General features: G+C 39.3%; 1 protein-coding gene across 3 annotated transcripts; it reads right to left on the bottom strand.

Annotated features, from left to right (window-relative positions):
- Window positions 1-18,717, bottom strand: PRMT9 (protein arginine methyltransferase 9). Of its 3 annotated transcripts, none has more exons than XM_032186662.1 (14): window positions 18,594-18,717; window positions 18,253-18,304; window positions 17,501-17,713; window positions 16,878-17,026; window positions 15,372-15,608; window positions 14,619-14,786; window positions 12,497-12,599; window positions 11,304-11,416; window positions 8,817-9,009; window positions 5,721-5,904; window positions 2,569-3,280; window positions 1,039-1,192; window positions 517-639; window positions 1-316 (listed from the first exon to the last, which is right to left on the bottom strand). In XM_032186662.1, exons 3-14 carry the CDS (start codon window positions 17,684-17,686, stop codon window positions 101-103), a joined length of 2,538 nt encoding a protein of 845 aa, XP_032042553.1. In that variant the 5' UTR covers window positions 17,687-17,713; window positions 18,253-18,304; window positions 18,594-18,717; the 3' UTR covers window positions 1-100. The 3 variants fall into 3 exon arrangements, with proteins under 3 accessions (XP_032042553.1, XP_032042556.1, XP_032042554.1); XM_032186665.1 differs by having other exon boundaries at window positions 11,304-11,410; XM_032186663.1 differs by having other exon boundaries at window positions 18,629-18,717.

The raw sequence follows: 18,717 nt of genomic DNA, 5'->3' as shown, positions 1-18,717 counted from the left end.
TCAGTAAATAGATTTTCGACTTTAATATAAATTAGCAGTGATGTTATGAACAGTAGATGTATGTATAATTAACCCAAAGTCAGTTTACACATGGCATTCTTCATTGTTTCACTGTAATGCTAATATTGCTTTTATGGTGCTGAACTTCAAGCACAAGTTCATCTCCAACCTGTACTTGGATGGGCTCATCAAGAACAACTGCAGCTTGCTTCCAGTGTGAGAACTCATCAGATGTATTCAAACTGTGCTCTTCATCCAGATGAAGATGATACCAGAAGGGAATTGCAGTGACTTGGCCAGACTTGCAAATTTGTACCTAAAAAAAATTTTTTGAATATTACTCAGTTACACCAGTTTCAAACCATTTCAATACACTTCAGAGACATCCGCAGATAAGTGAGTTCTGTATTGAAATTTTCAGCCAAGGTGAGCAATAAATGAGAAGTTCTGCAGAATGGTCGTTGAGTGCACTTCTATATATACACACACTTTCATGTACACATACACACAACTCACCTTCACTTCTCTGCTGGAGCTGTTCAACAAAGGATTCATGAGATCTAGCCTTAATAGTTCCGCTGGTTTACTCAAAGGTACACATGGTAACGTAGAGAGATCTAAATACACACGAACAGGCACCTAGGGGTACATACCACAACTTTAGATATTAAAAGCCATTAAAAAGTGAAAAGTTCACTAAATTATAATGCAAAAGTTTCTAGGAATTATTGTAATACCAGTAAGAAACAGCCAAAATGCACCCTTCTAATCACTTCTCAAGTCACAGTCACTGCTCTGTATAGTCACACTATGTCTTTGACTGGTCAAAGCTTCTCCCACACTAGGTCTAGACCAAGTGCTTCCTGTCTTCCTTTATCCCAAAGTCGCTGCATGGTCACAGAAGTGTCTCTTTATATCAAAGCAGAACAAAGAAGTTTCAGCTCTTAGTTCTCTTGCATTTTACACTGAAATTAAACAGCCAGACAGCTGCCTGCAAACTTTGGAACTGTGCTTGGAAGACATCCACCAACTTCATACCTTGAACTGGTTGATAAAAGGGGCTATATTAAACCCAAGAGTTGGTTCTGTTCCTTGAACAGCGCTCTCCAGTAATAGAGACTGTGATTCTACAAGCATCCCATATACCAACACGTACTGTGGGAATATCTTCCCTCCGCTGTGAAGTAAACATCTGTAAAATGAAAGAGATGACACTTCTAAAGCATACCATTCAACAGGAAGGAAAGAACATTACCTACATTTAATAAAGAGACACCAGCTCCTCCACTAAAGTCAAGCACTCATGAACATTTGAGTTTGATCCATCTGACCTGACAGCTGTACTACACCAAAGAAAGAAAACTTGTCACATAATATTGAACTACAGGACTAAGCAGTCTTTCCTCAGTGACAGTATTAGAAACAGTGATATCTCAAGATGAAGGTGGCTGGAGTTATTCATAGCACCAGCACCTAATTCTGAAGGACTGGCAGAACTGCTTAATAAGCCTTTAAGTCAGCAAGTACTTACTGCTGGGGCACAGGTTCAGGGGCATACACCCAGGGAAACAAAGTCTGGTTAGCATTTAAATCAACTTGGAGTGTTTTTTACTGAAGTTAACAGTACAAGAGACAGTCTTCTCCCCCCCCCCCCCCCCCCCCCCACTAAAAAAAAAAACCATCTGAGGCTGGCTTCTTGCTACATTGCACCGTATTTCTGAGAACAGCAACATGACAGATGCTTTCATTCATCGTATCAAACATCTCCAATTCAGTACAGACTATTTTAGGGCTCCTTTTCTTCTAGCAGGCACCTCTGCATAAGAATTTGGCAGCTAAGTAGTACGCCATATGTGTTTTCCTCCTTGGCTACTTGTAATACAGATTCAAATTGGTTGGCATGAAAAGTCAAGAGTAATTTTTTTTTTTTAAACAGCAATAGTCTTTCAAATCATCCAAAGATTTATCCAAAAGTTGGAAAGTCACAAACATAAATCCTCTGAAATATCCTGCAGTCACTATGAATGGAGAAGAAGATTCCCTAGTGCCACAAGGGGGAAACAAACCCATTTCATCACTACACACACACGTCATTTCTCTTGTTCTGCAGTCCTTCCCACCCCCTCCTGCAGATTACAGCTAGCTCTGTTGATGCCTCCCTGGCTGTTCTAACCCTACGAGTTTGTCTTTCAGCAGTACCAGTTTCTGTCAACACCACCAAGACACGCACATGGATCTGGGTGTGTTTTTTTAAACCTTGAGCTAAAAGCTACCTCATTTATTTAGCGACACAACACACCTAGCCCAAATCACATTCTTCCATACAAAAAATAAAGCAGTCTATTAAAGTGGTATCTTTAACAAGTGTGAAGATCTATGTATACAACTGTCAGACACCAGGAGTAAATTTGCCAGTGTCTTCAAAGTGAATTCAGTCTGTTCAGAAAACAAGTTTTTCTGACTCTACAGAAGCAGCATCATAGTAACTTTGTAGTTACAAGGAGCACTTTTGGAAGTTTTCAGATAGTTACAGATTCCTGAAAATACTTTTGTCCATTTATACTGTACCTGGATATTGCAGCCTTTTCCATCACCTCCTGCTGGATTAAGCCAGATGTCTCTATAACATCCAAAATAATAATACTCCACAGTTTGTCTGATTTGGGTCTCTGTAGTACCACATTTTCATCTTCTAAATGGCTAAGCCAAAATTCTAATGTTTCCTTGGGGAAATGATTAGCTTCTGAAATTATATTAAGGACTGCCTGATGCTGTTCTTTCTCAACAGAACTGTAGGCTTTAACTGGTCCCAGTTTGCCAGCTATGATCGGGAGGATGGAGAAGCCTTCAGATACATCTAATATGTACAAAGGATCAGGAACCACATCTATGGAGCTCTTGTTTTGATCTTCTTGGAGGTTCACCCCACTGCCGTGTCCATCAACATCCATGGACTGCAAGTCCTTACTTGGATTTAAGGATGACAGAACCTTGCCCATGGCAGCTTTAAAGCATCTGTGGTACGGTGCATTGTTCAGCAGAGCTATTTCCGTAGATTCCAACACGCATACTTGGCCTTCACCATCCTGTTTGCTAGTTGTCTGAAGACTAGCCAGAGCATTACATAATTCAGCCTCATTGCCCAAACTCAGCATGTCATCTCCGTCACTGCAGTCCATCCCACACTCTGAAGTTGAAAAAGAAATCTTCTGGATCTTCAAGTAGCAATCTTGGCAGCAAACTTCCATTATCACCGTGTCCCCAGCCTTCACAGAATAATCTTGGCAAAACAGCACAAAAAGTCATGTCAATTACTTTACAGCAAACATTATCACTGGAGCAGCCATACAGCACTCTAAAAAACATAAAGAAGCAAAGCATTATCTTTTTTATTAGTTGTTACTACTGTATACAAAAGAATTATTCTAGTTGCATTTCTTAGTCTTTGGAGAGATACAGCACAAAGCAGCTCAGGTACACGACATCCTGTAGGCTGGAACCAGCAGCCTTCTGAGGAGGGTTTCCTCCTAACCTCAGTAGCCCACTAACTGAAATTCGCTTTGCTGTTAATATTTGCCTTCAACATAAGACAAATCTCAAAACAATCCTTTCCGTGATAAACAGGTATTATAGGTATTACTGTAAATGTTCTGTCAACAGCAGAGCTAAACAAAACCAGAAGAAAGTACTTTGGCTTTAAGGTGTTAAATATTAATATCACACAGAATCACAGAATTTTCTAGGTTGGAAGAGACCTCAAGGTCATCGAGTCCAACCTCCAACCTAACGCTAACAGCCCTCCACTAAACCATATCCCTAAGCTCTACATCTAAACGTCTTTTGAAGACTTCCAGGGATGGTGACTCCACCACTTCCCTGGGCAGCCTGTTCCAGTGCCTCACAACCCTTTCAGTGAAGAAGCTCTTCCTAACATCTAACCTAAAACTCCCCTGGCTCAACTTAAACCCATTCCCCCTCGTCCTGTCACCAGGCACGTGGGAGAACAGACCAACCCCCACCTCGCTACAGCCTCCCTTGAGGTACCTAAAAAGAGCGATAAGGTCACCCCTGAGCCTCCTCTTCTCCAGGCTGAACAAGCACAGCTCCCTCAGCCGCTCCTCGTAGGACTTGTTCTCCAGGCCCCTCACCAGCTTCGTCGCCCTTCTCTGCACCCGCTCAAGCACCTCCATGTCCTTCTTGTAGCGAGGGGCCCAAAACTGAACACAGTACTCGAGGTGCGGCCTCACCAGAGCCGAGTACAGGGGGACGATCACCTCCCTAGCCCTGCTGGTCACGCTGTTCCTGATACAAGCCAGGATGCCGTTGGCCTTCTTGGCCACCTGAGCACACTGCTGGCTCATATTCAGCCGACTGTCCACCATCACTCCCAGGTCCTTCTCTGCCTGGCAGCTCTCCAACCATTCCTCTCCCAGCCTGTAGCTCTGCTTGGGGTTATTGCACCCCAGGTGCAGGACCCGGCACTTGGCCTTGTTGAACTTCATGCAGTTGACCTCAGCCCATCGGTGCAGCCTATCCAGATCCTCCTGCAGAGCCTTCCTACCCTCCAGCAGATCGACACATGCGCATAGCTTGGTGTCATCTGCAAACTTACTGAGGGTGCACTCGATGCCCTCGTCCAGATCATTGATGAAGATATTAAAGAGGACCGGCCCCAGCACCGAGCCCTGAGGGACGCCACTAGTGACTGGCCTCCAACTGGACTTGGCTCCATTCACCACGACTCTTTGGGCCTGGCTATCCAGCCAGTTTCTAACCCAACGAAGCGTGCGCCAGTCCAAGCCTAGGGCAGCCAGTTTCTTGAGGAGAATGCTGTGGGAGACGGTGTCAAAAGCCTTGCTGAAGTCAAGGTAGACCACATCCACAGTTACATTTTAATACTTCCTGTAGACAAACCTGAATTTGTATTTATATTAAGAACAATAGCTATGGTTTAGAAAAGGTGAGACTACATGTGAAATAAAATATAAAATAAACCGAAGCATTTCAGAGCACAATTCAAGACTGCCTTTGGATACTGTGTTTGTTTTAAGAAAGGAGAAGTTCTGATACAGACCAGAATTCCAAAACAAAATAGCTACAGTTTGACAAGTATTTCTTTCAACAGCAACACAGGCTAAAATATTCTCCTCCTTCTGTAATTTCAACTGAACTAGTCTATGACACAGCTGCCTCTACTGTCTATCAAAACCTAGAAGTGAATGGAAAACAGGTGGACAGAGAATAGAGGCTGCTGCAAATGACACTAGCACAGGACCCCGCAGAACAGCTGGGTCCAATGGAGTTACATCCAAAATGAATGTGAGGGGTGTTCAGTTGTCTTTTTGTAGCACAAACAGGTAGCAATTACTACCTCACCTCCCTTTCGTATGTCACATCCAGACTATATAAAGCCAGTCAGCAACCTTACTTTTTGGAATTGCTTCAAAAAACATTTGATTCAGCATAGAAAAAAAGTAATATGTGTTTGTTCTCTCAGACCTGGCCCCTGATCTACTTCACCACAGTCCCACAGGCAAGACCTGCTGCAGTGGCTGCACACTGCAGTTCTGAAACTTGGTCAGGAACCACCTCACAGCTACTTGTCATTGACCTTCTAATCTAATTACTGCTATTTCCTAGGCTCTGAGATAAAGTGCTTAGCTCAAGAACAAAATGAAGACAAGTTAATGTACTGCAACAAGAAAACCTACAGGACTTACCAGAGAGGCCCTGCACAGGATAGACTGCCTGTTCCCAACAAGTTTCCTCACTGGGACTGGTAGATAGAGCATGCTCGTCATCAAGCTGTAGGACAAACCACACCACAACAGCATCTAGCATTCCTCCTTCAGTGACTGGCTGGCTGAGCTTCCACGGCTTCCTACCTGCAAGGCTCTTCAGCTCCTGACCAGAACAGAAAGAGAAAGAAGTGTGAGAAAGTTCCTTTCCACGAATCAAAAACGGTTTCGCTGCAGTCATTACTAAGTTGCTCAAATTGCTGTACCAACCCATGAGGGCACCCAACAGAAACCCCGAGTTAACAAGCTGCTACAATACCAATTTTCAGTATCAGTACTCATTAGGGTTCTCTTTGCACAGGAAAGCAGAGTTATTGGCACACAGCCTACTTGCATTCGTTAGCCATTAATGTACACACACCCACATCTAAGAATGTATGTATTTAGAAGCTGGGAACTGCAAGAAAAGAGTTTGGTTGGCAAAGCTTGCCTTATGAGAAATAAGGGAGTGTCTCTTACACTGGACTCCAGCCAATGCTTAGACACATACTTCACTTAAAACCTGCATTTAAATTTAATCAGTTTCAGAAATACTGTATGTAAGCACTGAGTTTACTCAGCAGTTCAGCATTATCATTACAAAAAAAACAAGTCAAGCATCTTTGAGGATGCTTTGCTTTCCACTATCTAGGCTATTGCCTTTGTGTAAAAAGCTTGGGTTTACACAGTTTTACTATTGGAAAGTACTAGGATCTTCCATAAAGGGACCAGGTTCTCAATTCTCCAATACTTCCTAAATAGTTTTAAATATCTAACAGGAATTAAGTCATCTTTCATGTATACTTTCTTTTCCCCAGTAACTACCTCCTACTATCAACACTGCCAAACACAAAGCCCAGCGCTGATGTCTTAAGACAGTTCTGGCACAGTAACAGGCTATCGATCACAATGGACCAAAGATCCTCTTAGTCACAACCATTATGCTTAGTAACATTGCAGCATAAAAATTTATTGGCTTCCTGAATTGCTCGTGTCAACACTTGTGCTCTCTAAATAACAATCTTAGGAAAAAACACAAGGCAATAGAAAAAGTTCCACTCCAAGAACGTGACTAGCTCTCATATGCTGCTTTTTCTACTCTTCCTTTTTTATTCTTGGCCTGTATTCTCCAGGAGTTGGTTTACCTCTCATCTCACAACTGGGAGATGGCTGAACAATGCACACGTCAGAGTTACAGGACACTAATGAAGTTCAGGATGAGATCTCACTTCTTGAAAAAAAAAAAAAAAAGTGCTTTGTTGGCAATAGCTCAGTTCCTTTAGGGCCTGAAATGAACAATCAGCTGCAATTACCAGCTGTTAAGGTAAACAATCACTTCCACTCCCAGTGGCACTGATCTGCTGCCAGCAAACAATACCTGGGCTAGGTGAAAATGTCTTCAGCCTGCAATTATAGCCACAACTCATTCCTCTGCCTGGGAGGAACCAAGCTGGTGCTGTTAAGAACAGCAGTAATAAAGTAATTGGCACAAGTCAGCTGCCTTTTTATTATTTTGACTTGTTATAATTACTTCTCTGATCTTTACTGGTATCTTTGAAGCATCCTATAAAACACAGTGCAACAGTATTTCTCAAACTGAGTTAAGTCTTTATCTCAGTTCTCTCAAATAGTAGTTAATACAAGCAGAATAAGTGTAACATTCCTTCCTGTTGTTTAAAAGCTAAGTTTATAAAACGTATCTTTGAATTTACCTTACTAGTGCTAACTGAGTTTAGATCTAAACTTCCATCTTTAGTTGGTAATTCTGCTACTGCTGCTGAGCACAGTGCACTTTTAAAAAAAATCCCGTATGAGTACAACAGGTTTGCTTGCTTTTTTTTTTTTTTTAAAGCCACTGTTAAACATCAGGAGTGGCCACTACAGAGAAAAATACCACTGGAAAGTAACTGAGTGCTGTTGAAATGGCCATACTTGCCCAGTGACAAAAGTAAAAGCAAATAGTAGCTAATTATTCCAAATAACTTAATTGCACTTCTTCCCTACACCTCTACTTACATCTTTACCATTTCAGAACAGCATGACTTCATTTAGGGTAACAAGAAATTTCAGTAGGGGAATTATGAACTATGGTTTACAGAGTTCTTTTATCTTTACAAGTCTACCTGCAGACAGGCTTAAGAAGAGTCATCTCTCAGATGTAACGGTTTCTTATTGATGCTAGAAGCAGAAGCAACATCAGGTCACAGAGATTGCTCCCAGTAGTATTCTGAAGAGCCCTGTCTTATTTCATTTTTAACTTCAGGATGTCAGAGAAGCCAACTAGGAAGAGCTATTGATTCAGAACACTGCAATTCCTGGCCAAGCAGTAGCCAAGAATAATTTCATTTATATAACAACCTATTTTAAGCTCTGACTCACCACTTCAATGCAAACTCTTTACCATGGGTCAATGAGCAAGAAGCACACTCACCAGAGATCAGATTTATTTTTTAGCATGCTCAGCTATGAGCAGCTGAGGTCTTTACCTTACATTTCAGGCCTATTTGGTGTATGCAAAGATATTCTAAGCAAAATGCACATAAAAAGCCTACTGTGTTTTTACAAAATTGTATTACAGAAATACCATAAGATACAGCCCATAGGGTTCTAAAGGGCAGAATCAAACTGATTAAATGGGATATGGTAACTTCTTTACATCCTCTACCATTTACATTGACCCAAACATTTAGAGACATTTTGGTACAAGATGTAAAAAAAAAAAAAAAAAAAAAAAATCTTTTGTCTTGAAGATTTCTTTGATGACTCTAACCTTAGAGGAATTAACGAAGTCAGCTCCGTGATTACATAAACCATGTAGGACAGGTCTACTGCGTTTTTCCTCCCCTTTTCTACACTGATGCTGATGGCTGCTTGATCCAAAGGTGAGCTGGTTTAGGGAACTAAACTACATCAACAGAATTCACCGCCTTCAAAAGAAGGAAGACTGTCATCCGATGAATCATATTGTTACCACAATGAGACAAATACCGATTTATAAATAGGTTAGCTTTAAAAGATGTAAAAAAAAAAAATCATTACCTGCAAATTGTTGAAATCCACTGTCATTACTTGGAAGGGTTCTGTAAGAGGTTTGTAGCCTCCAGGAATTCGACTGAGCTTCTCAGTGGTGTAAGGTTCAACAGTTTCCTCTGAACCAGCAAAAGCATATGTTGGACTGAAGAACTGCACTGAATTTGGCAAAAGTACACCAGCGACTTCTTGTGTTTCCACTCTGGGGTGGGGGAAGAATGAAATTTGATATAATTTGACAAATAAATCCTTCCAAGGCAGGCTATGTGTTTTTAAAGGCAGAGCAGAAGAATAAAACAAGAACTTAACATTCCCCTAGAATATTGATTTACTGTTATATGTTATGACTCCTGGAAGACAGTTAATTCAAACTTGAGAAAACAATATGCAGTACACTGGCTTCTTAACAGTCTTGTGGGAAATTTAAATACATCTTCAAACTTCAAGCAAAACTTGAGTCTTCTCAGAAGTTTATCAGTTCATTTGTTCTTCTGGAAGTAAATGTATTTCACATCAATCTGAAACAATTGCTTTAAAGAGAGAAATAATTTCAAGAGAAAAAGAAGGCTAATCAGAAAAAATACATCAGTAGAGTTAGATCTTACAGTGATTCTAGAAAACAAGTAATGGGTACAACCAGCATCAGCTACACTGAAGAAATAATGTTTTAATGATAATTTTAAAGTAATAAAGCTACAGTAAGAGGTAACCCAGTAAGAAACTTTTTGTGAAGTTGGCTTAAATGCAGCGAAAACAGAATTAAAAGAAAGCTGGTACTATATGTCTAGAATTTCAGCATATTCTAGGAGGAAATCCTAAAAGTAATCAGAACACAAGAAATGCAGCGTAACTTAAAACATCACTAAAACAGAATTAGTGAGCAATAGAGTACAAGGCAAATATCAGTGCCAGAAACAGACAACTCATCTGCGAGATTATCAACAACTAAAAGCAAAAGCTGATTTCACATCTGAGCAAGAGACAGTGTTTGCTTACTAGATTAAATATAGTCTTGAGCATACTTCAGAAAAAAATCTCAAGTATTCATAGACCTCTGTGCTCTATAACTACTTAGAACCACTCAGGGAAGAAAATTAAGTCATGAGGACAAGCTCTAAGAGAAGCTGTATTAATGGTATTACAAGAATAAGAAATACTGTACTAGGTGATATAAGAAGAATGAGGAAAGATGCTTTCACAACAGTATTTCATCAGGCATCTTGCTCAAAAAGAACATTCTAAAAAAACACAGTTCTGAGGCAGACCATGAAGGCACCTGGGGAAATGTGGAAACGTACATCAGAAGGATCCAAAGAGATCTGGATAGCTTAAATTTGAGACAAGGTTAAGTGCTTTACATAAAGCTCAACAGCACTTGTTAGGGGTATTGACTTAAGACCACTATAGCTATTGGAGTAAAAAATGGATCTTAACCTAGAAGGCAGAAAATTTAGAAGTGACTTATCTTCTCAGCATATAATTAATCTGTAGAAGTCATTTCAGCTCTGCTGACCACTTGACCTTAAACTACACTATTAGAATGGACTCTTAATTACACAATCCAAAGCTACAGTAGATTATGTTTCATCCCATTTATATTTTGGGAGAAATAGTCATTATCTTTCAACGCAAAAGACATTTTAGGAGTAATTAGTTATTCACCATTTACAAGAAGGTTCTTCTATGGCCATCTGCTATGGGAACTTCTGCCCCTTTCTGGCTACTGTCCAGGTGTACTGCATTGGAAAAAAGTCACTGATGTGGCCTAGCTGTTCTCCTGTTCCAATACAGGAAAACAGCTGTATAAGTCAATGTGTTTTTTTTTTTTTTTTTGTTTAAGAGTAATAATAAGAGTAATACTAAACAAATTGCATCATGTCAAAACCTCTTACAGAGAGTCTCCATACAGTAATATTGTTTTAGATTATAAAAACAAGAATAACTACAAAAAATAATTGATACACAGCCAGAACTGGTTCCTACAAAGAAACGTGACAGTATGTTAGTTCAGCATTAGGAAAGCCACATACTCAGAAGGATAAGGCTAGGTGGGGTTATTAACACCATGCCTTTACAAGATCCTGTCCACACCTTCTGAAAGCATTAGATCCAGCAGTGAGGTATGGAGCAGATTATAATGAAGGTACAATAAGGATAAAGGCCAACTGTTAATCCAATAATCTTCAATATAGAAACTGAGAAATAGTTTTACTACTAAGGAATTATGTTTCTTTAGGATGTGGTAAAGGCATATATTACAGCATTACTGAAAGTCAAGAGTTTCTAATTAAGTGATCCAGAAAATCCAAACAGGAAGGAGGAAAAAAAAAAAAAGGAGCCTAGAGAAGCATTGAGAAGAGTGGAAACAAACCACAATGAGACAAACAGCTGTTCAAAATGTAAGGAGAACAGTAAATGGAAAGTCTTCAGTAAATCATGAGACCTTTCTCCAGGTAAGAAAATATGGGTCCAAGCTGTGCCAGATTTTAAACATACCTGTGATGTCTACGTATCTCTTTGCATTCCACTGCCATCCCAAATATTGTTGCACTTGAAGGAATAACTCGGCCACAGTCTTCAGTACTGCCATCTTGATTTTTAGCCTGTAACTTGAATAACACGCAATAAGACCTATTTATATCATTACAACCAAGCCTAGTTTACACCAGGATTACAGTCAAAACATCAGGAAGTTCAGTGACTGGGTAAAATCTCCAGTCTTTTTCATTCAGACAAGCATTAAGCTTGTTTCTTACATGTGTATTTTAATACATCCACACCATCATCTTTACTTTTCAGTCTACTTCCCCATGTAACTCTGAATTATGTTTTAAATTGTGTTCTATTAGAGTATACTGAAATATCTGAGTGCCTTTTTTTTTTTACATGCATCATTCCAGCATTTAACACTAGAGGTCATCAGTTTCAGTTCAACAGAATACGTAGATTTCCAGCCAGGCAAGACTTATTAAATTCTTATTATTTGGAATCAAGGCAGCATCCAAACAAACAACAACAAGAAATCCTTGTATTTCATAAGGCCTAACAAAAGTTAAAGTAATATGACAGAACTTTGTATGGGTTAACATACACCAGCTAAAAGACAAAATATGAAGAGATTTGTTCAGTGTTCCAAGAAAGATAAAAATTAGCAAAAATAAAGAGCATATGGCATATTTATATGATGAGGAACTCTTCCCTAGTGTTATGATGAGAAGAATTCCTATCGTAATTTAGCACTTTTTTGCTTAACCTAGCATGAGTTCCTGCTAGCTAGCTGACATCTCAAAAAATAAAATGACTAGGTTGCAGAGCTGCAGGGAATTTATACCTTTTTGCATATACATACCAACCCCTTTGATGTTACTTATGAGGAGGAAAAAAATGAACAGTGATCAAGAGCGATCTCTGTATGCTGCTCTTGAAAGGCTGCACCAGGCAAACATGCATTCAAGTACCTGTCTACTCAGAACAGCAGCTCACAGAAGTATGCAGCTCTCACTTTTCAGTCAAGTTCATAAAAACAAACCCTAGAACACTAATCTCTAGAATTATCAGCAGGTATGAAATATTCACAAAACAGTTGTTCCTCATTCGTACGTGTGAATGCGCACACAAATGCATTTGTGAATATATACTGAATGTGAACAGAAATAGAAATCACATTGTCATGTACCTACATCACCTACCTTTGGCTGTAAAAGTAGATGTTCCCAAGCATGTATCAAGCTCTCCACAATCCCTTCTCCAAATAAGCCAGCATCAACAGTTTCTGTAACCACTAAGGAAACTCTAAACAGGAGAAAAAGACACCATGAAATACACATATTATGGTTATCTGTTCACAGTCATTTTTTTTAAAGAAAAAATGAATGGCCACTCCAATTTGAGATCAAAGCACAACTTCTGCAAGTGTTCTGTGGTCTCAATACCAATGGGCAACTAAATTCTTTTAACAAATTAATCAAAAATGCAGGTAAGAGATAGACATATCAAGCAAGAATTTACCATAAAGTTTCTTGGTCAGTGTTTATAAAAAAAAAAAAAAAAAGAAGAGATAAGAGTAAATAGATATTATACATAAGAATCTAACCCAAAAAAGGTGTTTCAGTCTGAGACACAGACAGTGATGCTGCAGAATGTTTATTTTGTCTTCACCTTGTGCAAGAGTATATATCCATGTGTGCACGTGTTATAGATTTTTAGCATTTCTATTCAAAGTGCAATAAAATTACTATACAGAGTAATGAATGCAAAAGTCCTAAATATCCTCTGGATTTAAACTAAAAAGTGAATGACATAAAACATTTCCAGAAGAGTAACGAATTACTCCTGACAGGCCACACCCGTAACTTATCACATACACTAAAGAGGATGCATATAGGCAGTTAACACAACACAGCTGACAACTAGACAAGGCTTAACTAGCATGCTTACCCATTGCAGCTTTATTATTTTGCATTGTAGAGGCTGTACTACCACCACAGATACAATATTGAATGTTAGTAATGGGAAGTGAAACAAACCATTTCCTTCCTGTATGTTTAATCTGCACCCCTAATAATGGTGAGCTGAAACAATAAACCAGTGTCTTGCATATGCCAAAAACAAAAATCCCCTAGGATTTCCACCTGCTAAAAATTTGCAGATCTTCCTGAAGAACTCTTTTTGAATGGGATAGTGAGCAAAAAGGAGGAGAATATCGTAAGCAGCCTGAATCATATATAATGATCAGCATACTGCTGGATCAAGTTTTAATTTGTCAGAAGACATTCTAAACTGACCGCTTAAAATCACGTAAAGAAACCACAAGGATCACCAAAACCAATTACTGGGTCCATACAAGACCACCCAAAAATCAAAACGTATGTCTGAGAGCACTGTCCAAACACTTTTTGAACTGTGCTAGGCTCAGTGCTGTGACCACTGCTCTGGGGAGCCTACAGCTCTTATTTTGCTTTAGAATACATTATTTAACACTGAAGAAAATCAACTGTTTCGTTTTCCAAAGCACATAGATCTCTGCTATACAAGACAGGTGGGAAGACATACGTACACAAAAATAACACTCAACACAAACACAGAAACTTATTCTCTCAGGACAGGTTGCACTCTTCCACTGAGTTTTACTCCAGCACCTAAAGCTACTCTCAATGCCCTTTGGATCTACCCCATCGCAGGGTGCTGACATTCAGTTAGCCCACCCACCACCAACACTCCACATTTAAAACATCAGAAACCTGCACACATCACATGGCATTTTCTTCACTTCAAAAACACAGCATCACTTTCTGTAGTGACTAGAAGGGAGAGGAAGTTTTTCCCTCACTCCTTCAAAGCAAGAGACTGACACACTGCATTTCTGCTCTCTCTGACAAATGCAGGAGTTAACAGGGAGCTACAGGGGTGTGGTACATCCCAGGAACAGCCTTCCTTTGTAGGTCCTATCACATACCTCCATCCTATTCACCAGCTGCAGAAAACAAGTCACAAGTGTGTCAAATGATTACTTTCACTGTGTAGTAACCTAACTTATTTTTTCTTATTGCTGCAGTGTAATTGCATATGCCCCAAAGCTACCACCAAACCATTAAACTCCTTAGCTTGTGAGATCATTGATTTACCATAGAAATTCATGTGTTCTCAAAAACATTATCATTTCTGCACTGCTCTATAAAGAAAACATAAAACCTTCCTCACATTTGCTATGATTACGTACCACTGACAAAGTTATTTCCTGTTTAGATCACAGTACATTTTCTTGAATTGGGAGCAAAATTCAGAATACCACAACAGAGCACAATAACTTACCTTTCAGGTATGTGCTTTGGAATTTCTATATCAAGTGACTTCAAATGCAGAAGCTTGATCTCTCTTTCCATATTATTTGCTGTCACCACATCACAGGCAAGTTCATACATGGTTTTTGATAATTCACAGGCGTAGACAGAAGATGCTCCTGCCTTTTTTGCAAACATACTGAAAAAAAAGAATCAGAGCTTTTTCCCCCCTCCGATTTAAATCTTGTCAAGTATGGAAAGATAGGGAGTCTTTTGAAGTTCAATTTACACTGCTGATTCATATTCAAAGGGATAAACGTTTTTCATTAAGTGAGCTAGTTTCTTCTGTAAACACTGATGCCACACTAATTGTTACTCTGTTGATATGCTACCAAAAACAATAGCATAGCTAGGGAGTATACTGCTAAGCCCATTCTTTACAGTACAGCATTTTCATTAAGCAACTTCTGCCAAATAAGTACTATACTCAGTATTTTAGGACAGAATACTTGACACTAAAATTCCAAATCCAACATGAATTCTCCAATATATACAGCAATTCTTAGCATTAAAAGGAAACAAGGCCCTCCCAATAAATCAAATTGATTCAAAAATTGGTTCCAAAAATACAGTTAGACAATAACCTCAAGACTCAATGACTTCTGAAAGCTTAGTTTTGTTTGTTAAGCTTCGTCTCAACAAAGCATGAAAGTCTTTTTCAGAAGCACACAATTTAGACAGATGTTTCCATTAATTTCACATTAAACACGTACTTATGACATACCTCAATATTCCTGTTCCTGTACCAATATCAAGGACAGACTTGCACCCTGAGCGGACAGCATTCTCTATTGCTTTTAGATAAGTAAGATTCCTCTTGGCATCATTGAGCATGATGAAGTGCCAACGTTCCACAAGCCAGTTTGCAACACGGTAAAAATTCTCCTTTGCATCAGCAAAGTCTGGGTTAAGCTTCACTGCTTTGTGAAAATATCCAGCTGCTTCATCTCTAAAGCCCATTCTAATAGTAAAAAAATAACAAATAGGAAGATATTCGGTTGCCAATTATCTGTACATATGTACAAGTCTATAAAAAGACCTTAGGACAACGGAAATATCTCACACTAGTTAGAAAGATCTCTTTAAAAACACTGATATAAAGAAGTATTTACAGCTCTACATCAGATCATTTGGAAATGCAAAGTTAATCAAAAAATTGCAGTCTTTATCTAGTATTGCTTTTTTTTTTAAACACAAATGAGAAGGTGTAGCTTACTGTAACCACATGACAGCAGCAAATCTGCAGTCTCATGGATTTTCAAATCATAATAGAATGATACAAAAATCTAAAATTGTCCCACCATATCTAACTTGCACATACTGTAAAAACAAATTTTGATTTGCCTATGCTTCCAGTAAGTGGCAATCTCAAAAATACACTGTGAAACTGAAACAATTTTTTTAAAAGATAACTGTAGCATACTCTTAAATAAGATGCACTGAAAAATAAGATGTATGAAATGCATCAAAGCATACGTTTTGTTAGCAATGTTGTATAAGTTGCTCCTTCAAATAAGCAACCAGTCAAAATTGTATACCTAACCAAAGCTGCTTTGACCTATGATTTCTGTCTTAAGTTCCAGTTTCAGAAGACCTTAAAATTCAGAGGAACAGCAAAACACCATGTATTTCAAGTTTTGTAGAAAGCAGTAGAAGAATGCATTTAGGTATTAAACAACAGTATAAGCTCAAACCATTTAAGAAAAAAAACAGCTCTACACATTATAGTACACATTACCAGCTTCCTCACTTGAAAGATCTGTCAGATGTGACCTCAAGAAGGACTAAAGTCTAGTCAGGTCCCTAACAATTACTGCGTTTGCATACTAACAATACAATGGAAGATGAACTTCAAAAATTTTAAGTTAACCACAATTACAGTAAACACAGTAACTCTGAACAATTATGGTCTTATTTCTGTTTAGCAACTTAATAAATGGTTAAAAATACACTTGAAGGCAGTAGTACTATTACATTAAGCTTTTAATTCAGCAGAAGTGCTCTTTTATACATATAACTGGCTGTGACTATTAGCATATATTAGTATCGGGTACTTAACTTTCTAAGCTAACAAACACAAAATTCAACAGCATGAACTATATGAAATTAAACATGTGCTTGTATTTATTTCTTTTAAGCACATTTATGTGTTAAATTATGTGAAATTAATTTCATTAACGTATAACACTGAAGTAAGCTTTACAACAGCTGAATATAGATCACTACAAACCTGAAAAGATGTTCTCCCATACTATTACATATCACTTCATCATTCGGATACAGTTCGAGAGCCTGTTCATAGCAGTTAAAGAGATCTTGAATCCGTGCTAGAGAATCTAGTTCTTCCGCCCATTTAAAGAGAGTAAACTGAAATGTTTCCTAGAAAATAAAACACAGACCATTGAGTTGGCTATAGTTACCAGAAACATCCTGACATGCACCTGAACACACTTCTTTCACTAAAGCAGCACCATGCAATTGCTCAGTATTTTCCCAAGTTACTTGGGACATCACTTACCATTTGAAGGAGCTAAAGTAAGCTCTCAAATATCCACACTGAATATCATCACCCAGCAACATTATACTAAGAGCCAGGATGTATACTACTGCATGCTGTGCTGTACTACAAGCCAATAATAACAACAAGGGATTATCTTTATTGAACTTCGTTAATGCATACTGCACTGGAAGTGTGATTTTCTTCCCACAGAAAAATACAACTCATTTAATAAATTGCTATCTGTTACTATTTTTCTTCTTTTAGAAGACTGAGTAGCAAGATCAGTTACAAACAAAAAGTCACAGGCACAGAACATGTTACATAGTCTCAAGAGAAAACCAAACAGCACTTACTTTGACACTGGTCTTTAACTCAGGGGCTAGATTCAGTACCAGGAGATAGTGAGCATATGCAGTTCCGTAATCCTGGTCCTCCAGGCAATGCTCGGCACTCTGCAGAGATCGGGAAACCAACTCCCGCCTGCCGGCTTCCTGACCACCTCTGGGGCTCCGACGAAGTTTAGCATTGGAGTTGGGCATTCTGAAGGATGGAAGTACTAGCCCTTCCTAAAATCAACAAATTACATGTTCTGTAGGCCAAAAAGGTTATGCACAGAACTGGTAGACAAAGCAACATATTCAGAATTTACAGGTATTTAGAACTCTTCCCCAAATCCTAAGCATTCAGAAACATTCTTATCTTTAAAGTTTATGAAAACATCAGGGGTGTAAAGATGTAAAGATAGTGTACACTATTCAAAACTTCGGTATGAAACATACTTGTATTGTACTAGATCCTACAAACAGCTTGTATTTCTTTGCTTTTCAAGAACTAATTTTTGTAATGTGTACTTTAGCATATCTTTAAGTAGTTTTACACACCAGAAACTCACACATTCAGAGATCTCATAATCGACCATAACATTTGCAGGTTAAGGCTCTTCCACTTCAGTAACAGCATCCCCATAAACTAAGGGCTTCCAGATAGAGAACTTTTTACGTTACACGAGGTACCATGACTGTTTCTTCCCCTCAAGAAAGCGTCAGTTAACAGCATCAGTACACACGTTTTAAGCGTTAACAGTTACCAAATTTGCAATGCTTACCTACGTACAAGGGCCTAACAGTGCCTTCGGGATTTTCAGATATATCCTAAAGCTGAAGAGAGCGAACGTTACATAAAGAGGAGCCGCAAGGAAGACAGCATCACCCTAACAGCTTGTTTAATTAAAAAAAATGAAATAAAATAAAAAAGCCCAGGCCACTTAAGAAGCAACCACCACCAACTTACACAGCAACACGCAAACCCGCCTGCCACACGGCTCTGGGGGCCCGGAGGGCAGCAAGGACAGGGCGGGCAGGCCTCACCAGCACCGGGCTGGCGAAGCAAGCCTCAAGACCCCCACCCAAGTGAGCAGGGGGCAGCGGGGAAGGGAGATGCCCGTACCCTGCAGCCGGGCCGGGCGCTCCCGGGGCCATCACCTGCTGGGCGCCAGCCGCCGCTTCCCCGCAGCCCCCAGGCACGCCGCGGACCGCCGCCATCTTAGGGCCCAGCGGGAGGCGGTGCCGGG

This window comes from Aythya fuligula, chromosome 4 (genome assembly GCF_009819795.1).
Source record: "Aythya fuligula isolate bAytFul2 chromosome 4, bAytFul2.pri, whole genome shotgun sequence".
Classification (NCBI taxonomy): domain Eukaryota; kingdom Metazoa; phylum Chordata; class Aves; order Anseriformes; family Anatidae; genus Aythya; species Aythya fuligula.
The sequence above is the reverse complement of the archived record's forward strand: the minus strand, read 5'-3'. Positions and strand labels throughout refer to the sequence as shown.

Excerpts from the sequence above, each read along its gene's own strand:
- PRMT9 (XM_032186662.1), bottom strand. The coding sequence starts at position 17,686 with ATGCCCAACTCCAATGCTAAACTTCGTCGGAGCCCCAGAGGTGGTCAG. Across the intron at positions 5,905-8,816 it reads TGGATTTCAACAATTTGCAG|GAGCTGAAGAGCCTTGCAGG; the intron begins GTAATGATTTTT and ends TGTTCTGGTCAG. Across the intron at positions 3,281-5,720 it reads TCCTGTGCAGGGCCTCTCTG|ATTATTCTGTGAAGGCTGGG; the intron begins GTAAGTCCTGTA and ends TGTTTTGCCAAG.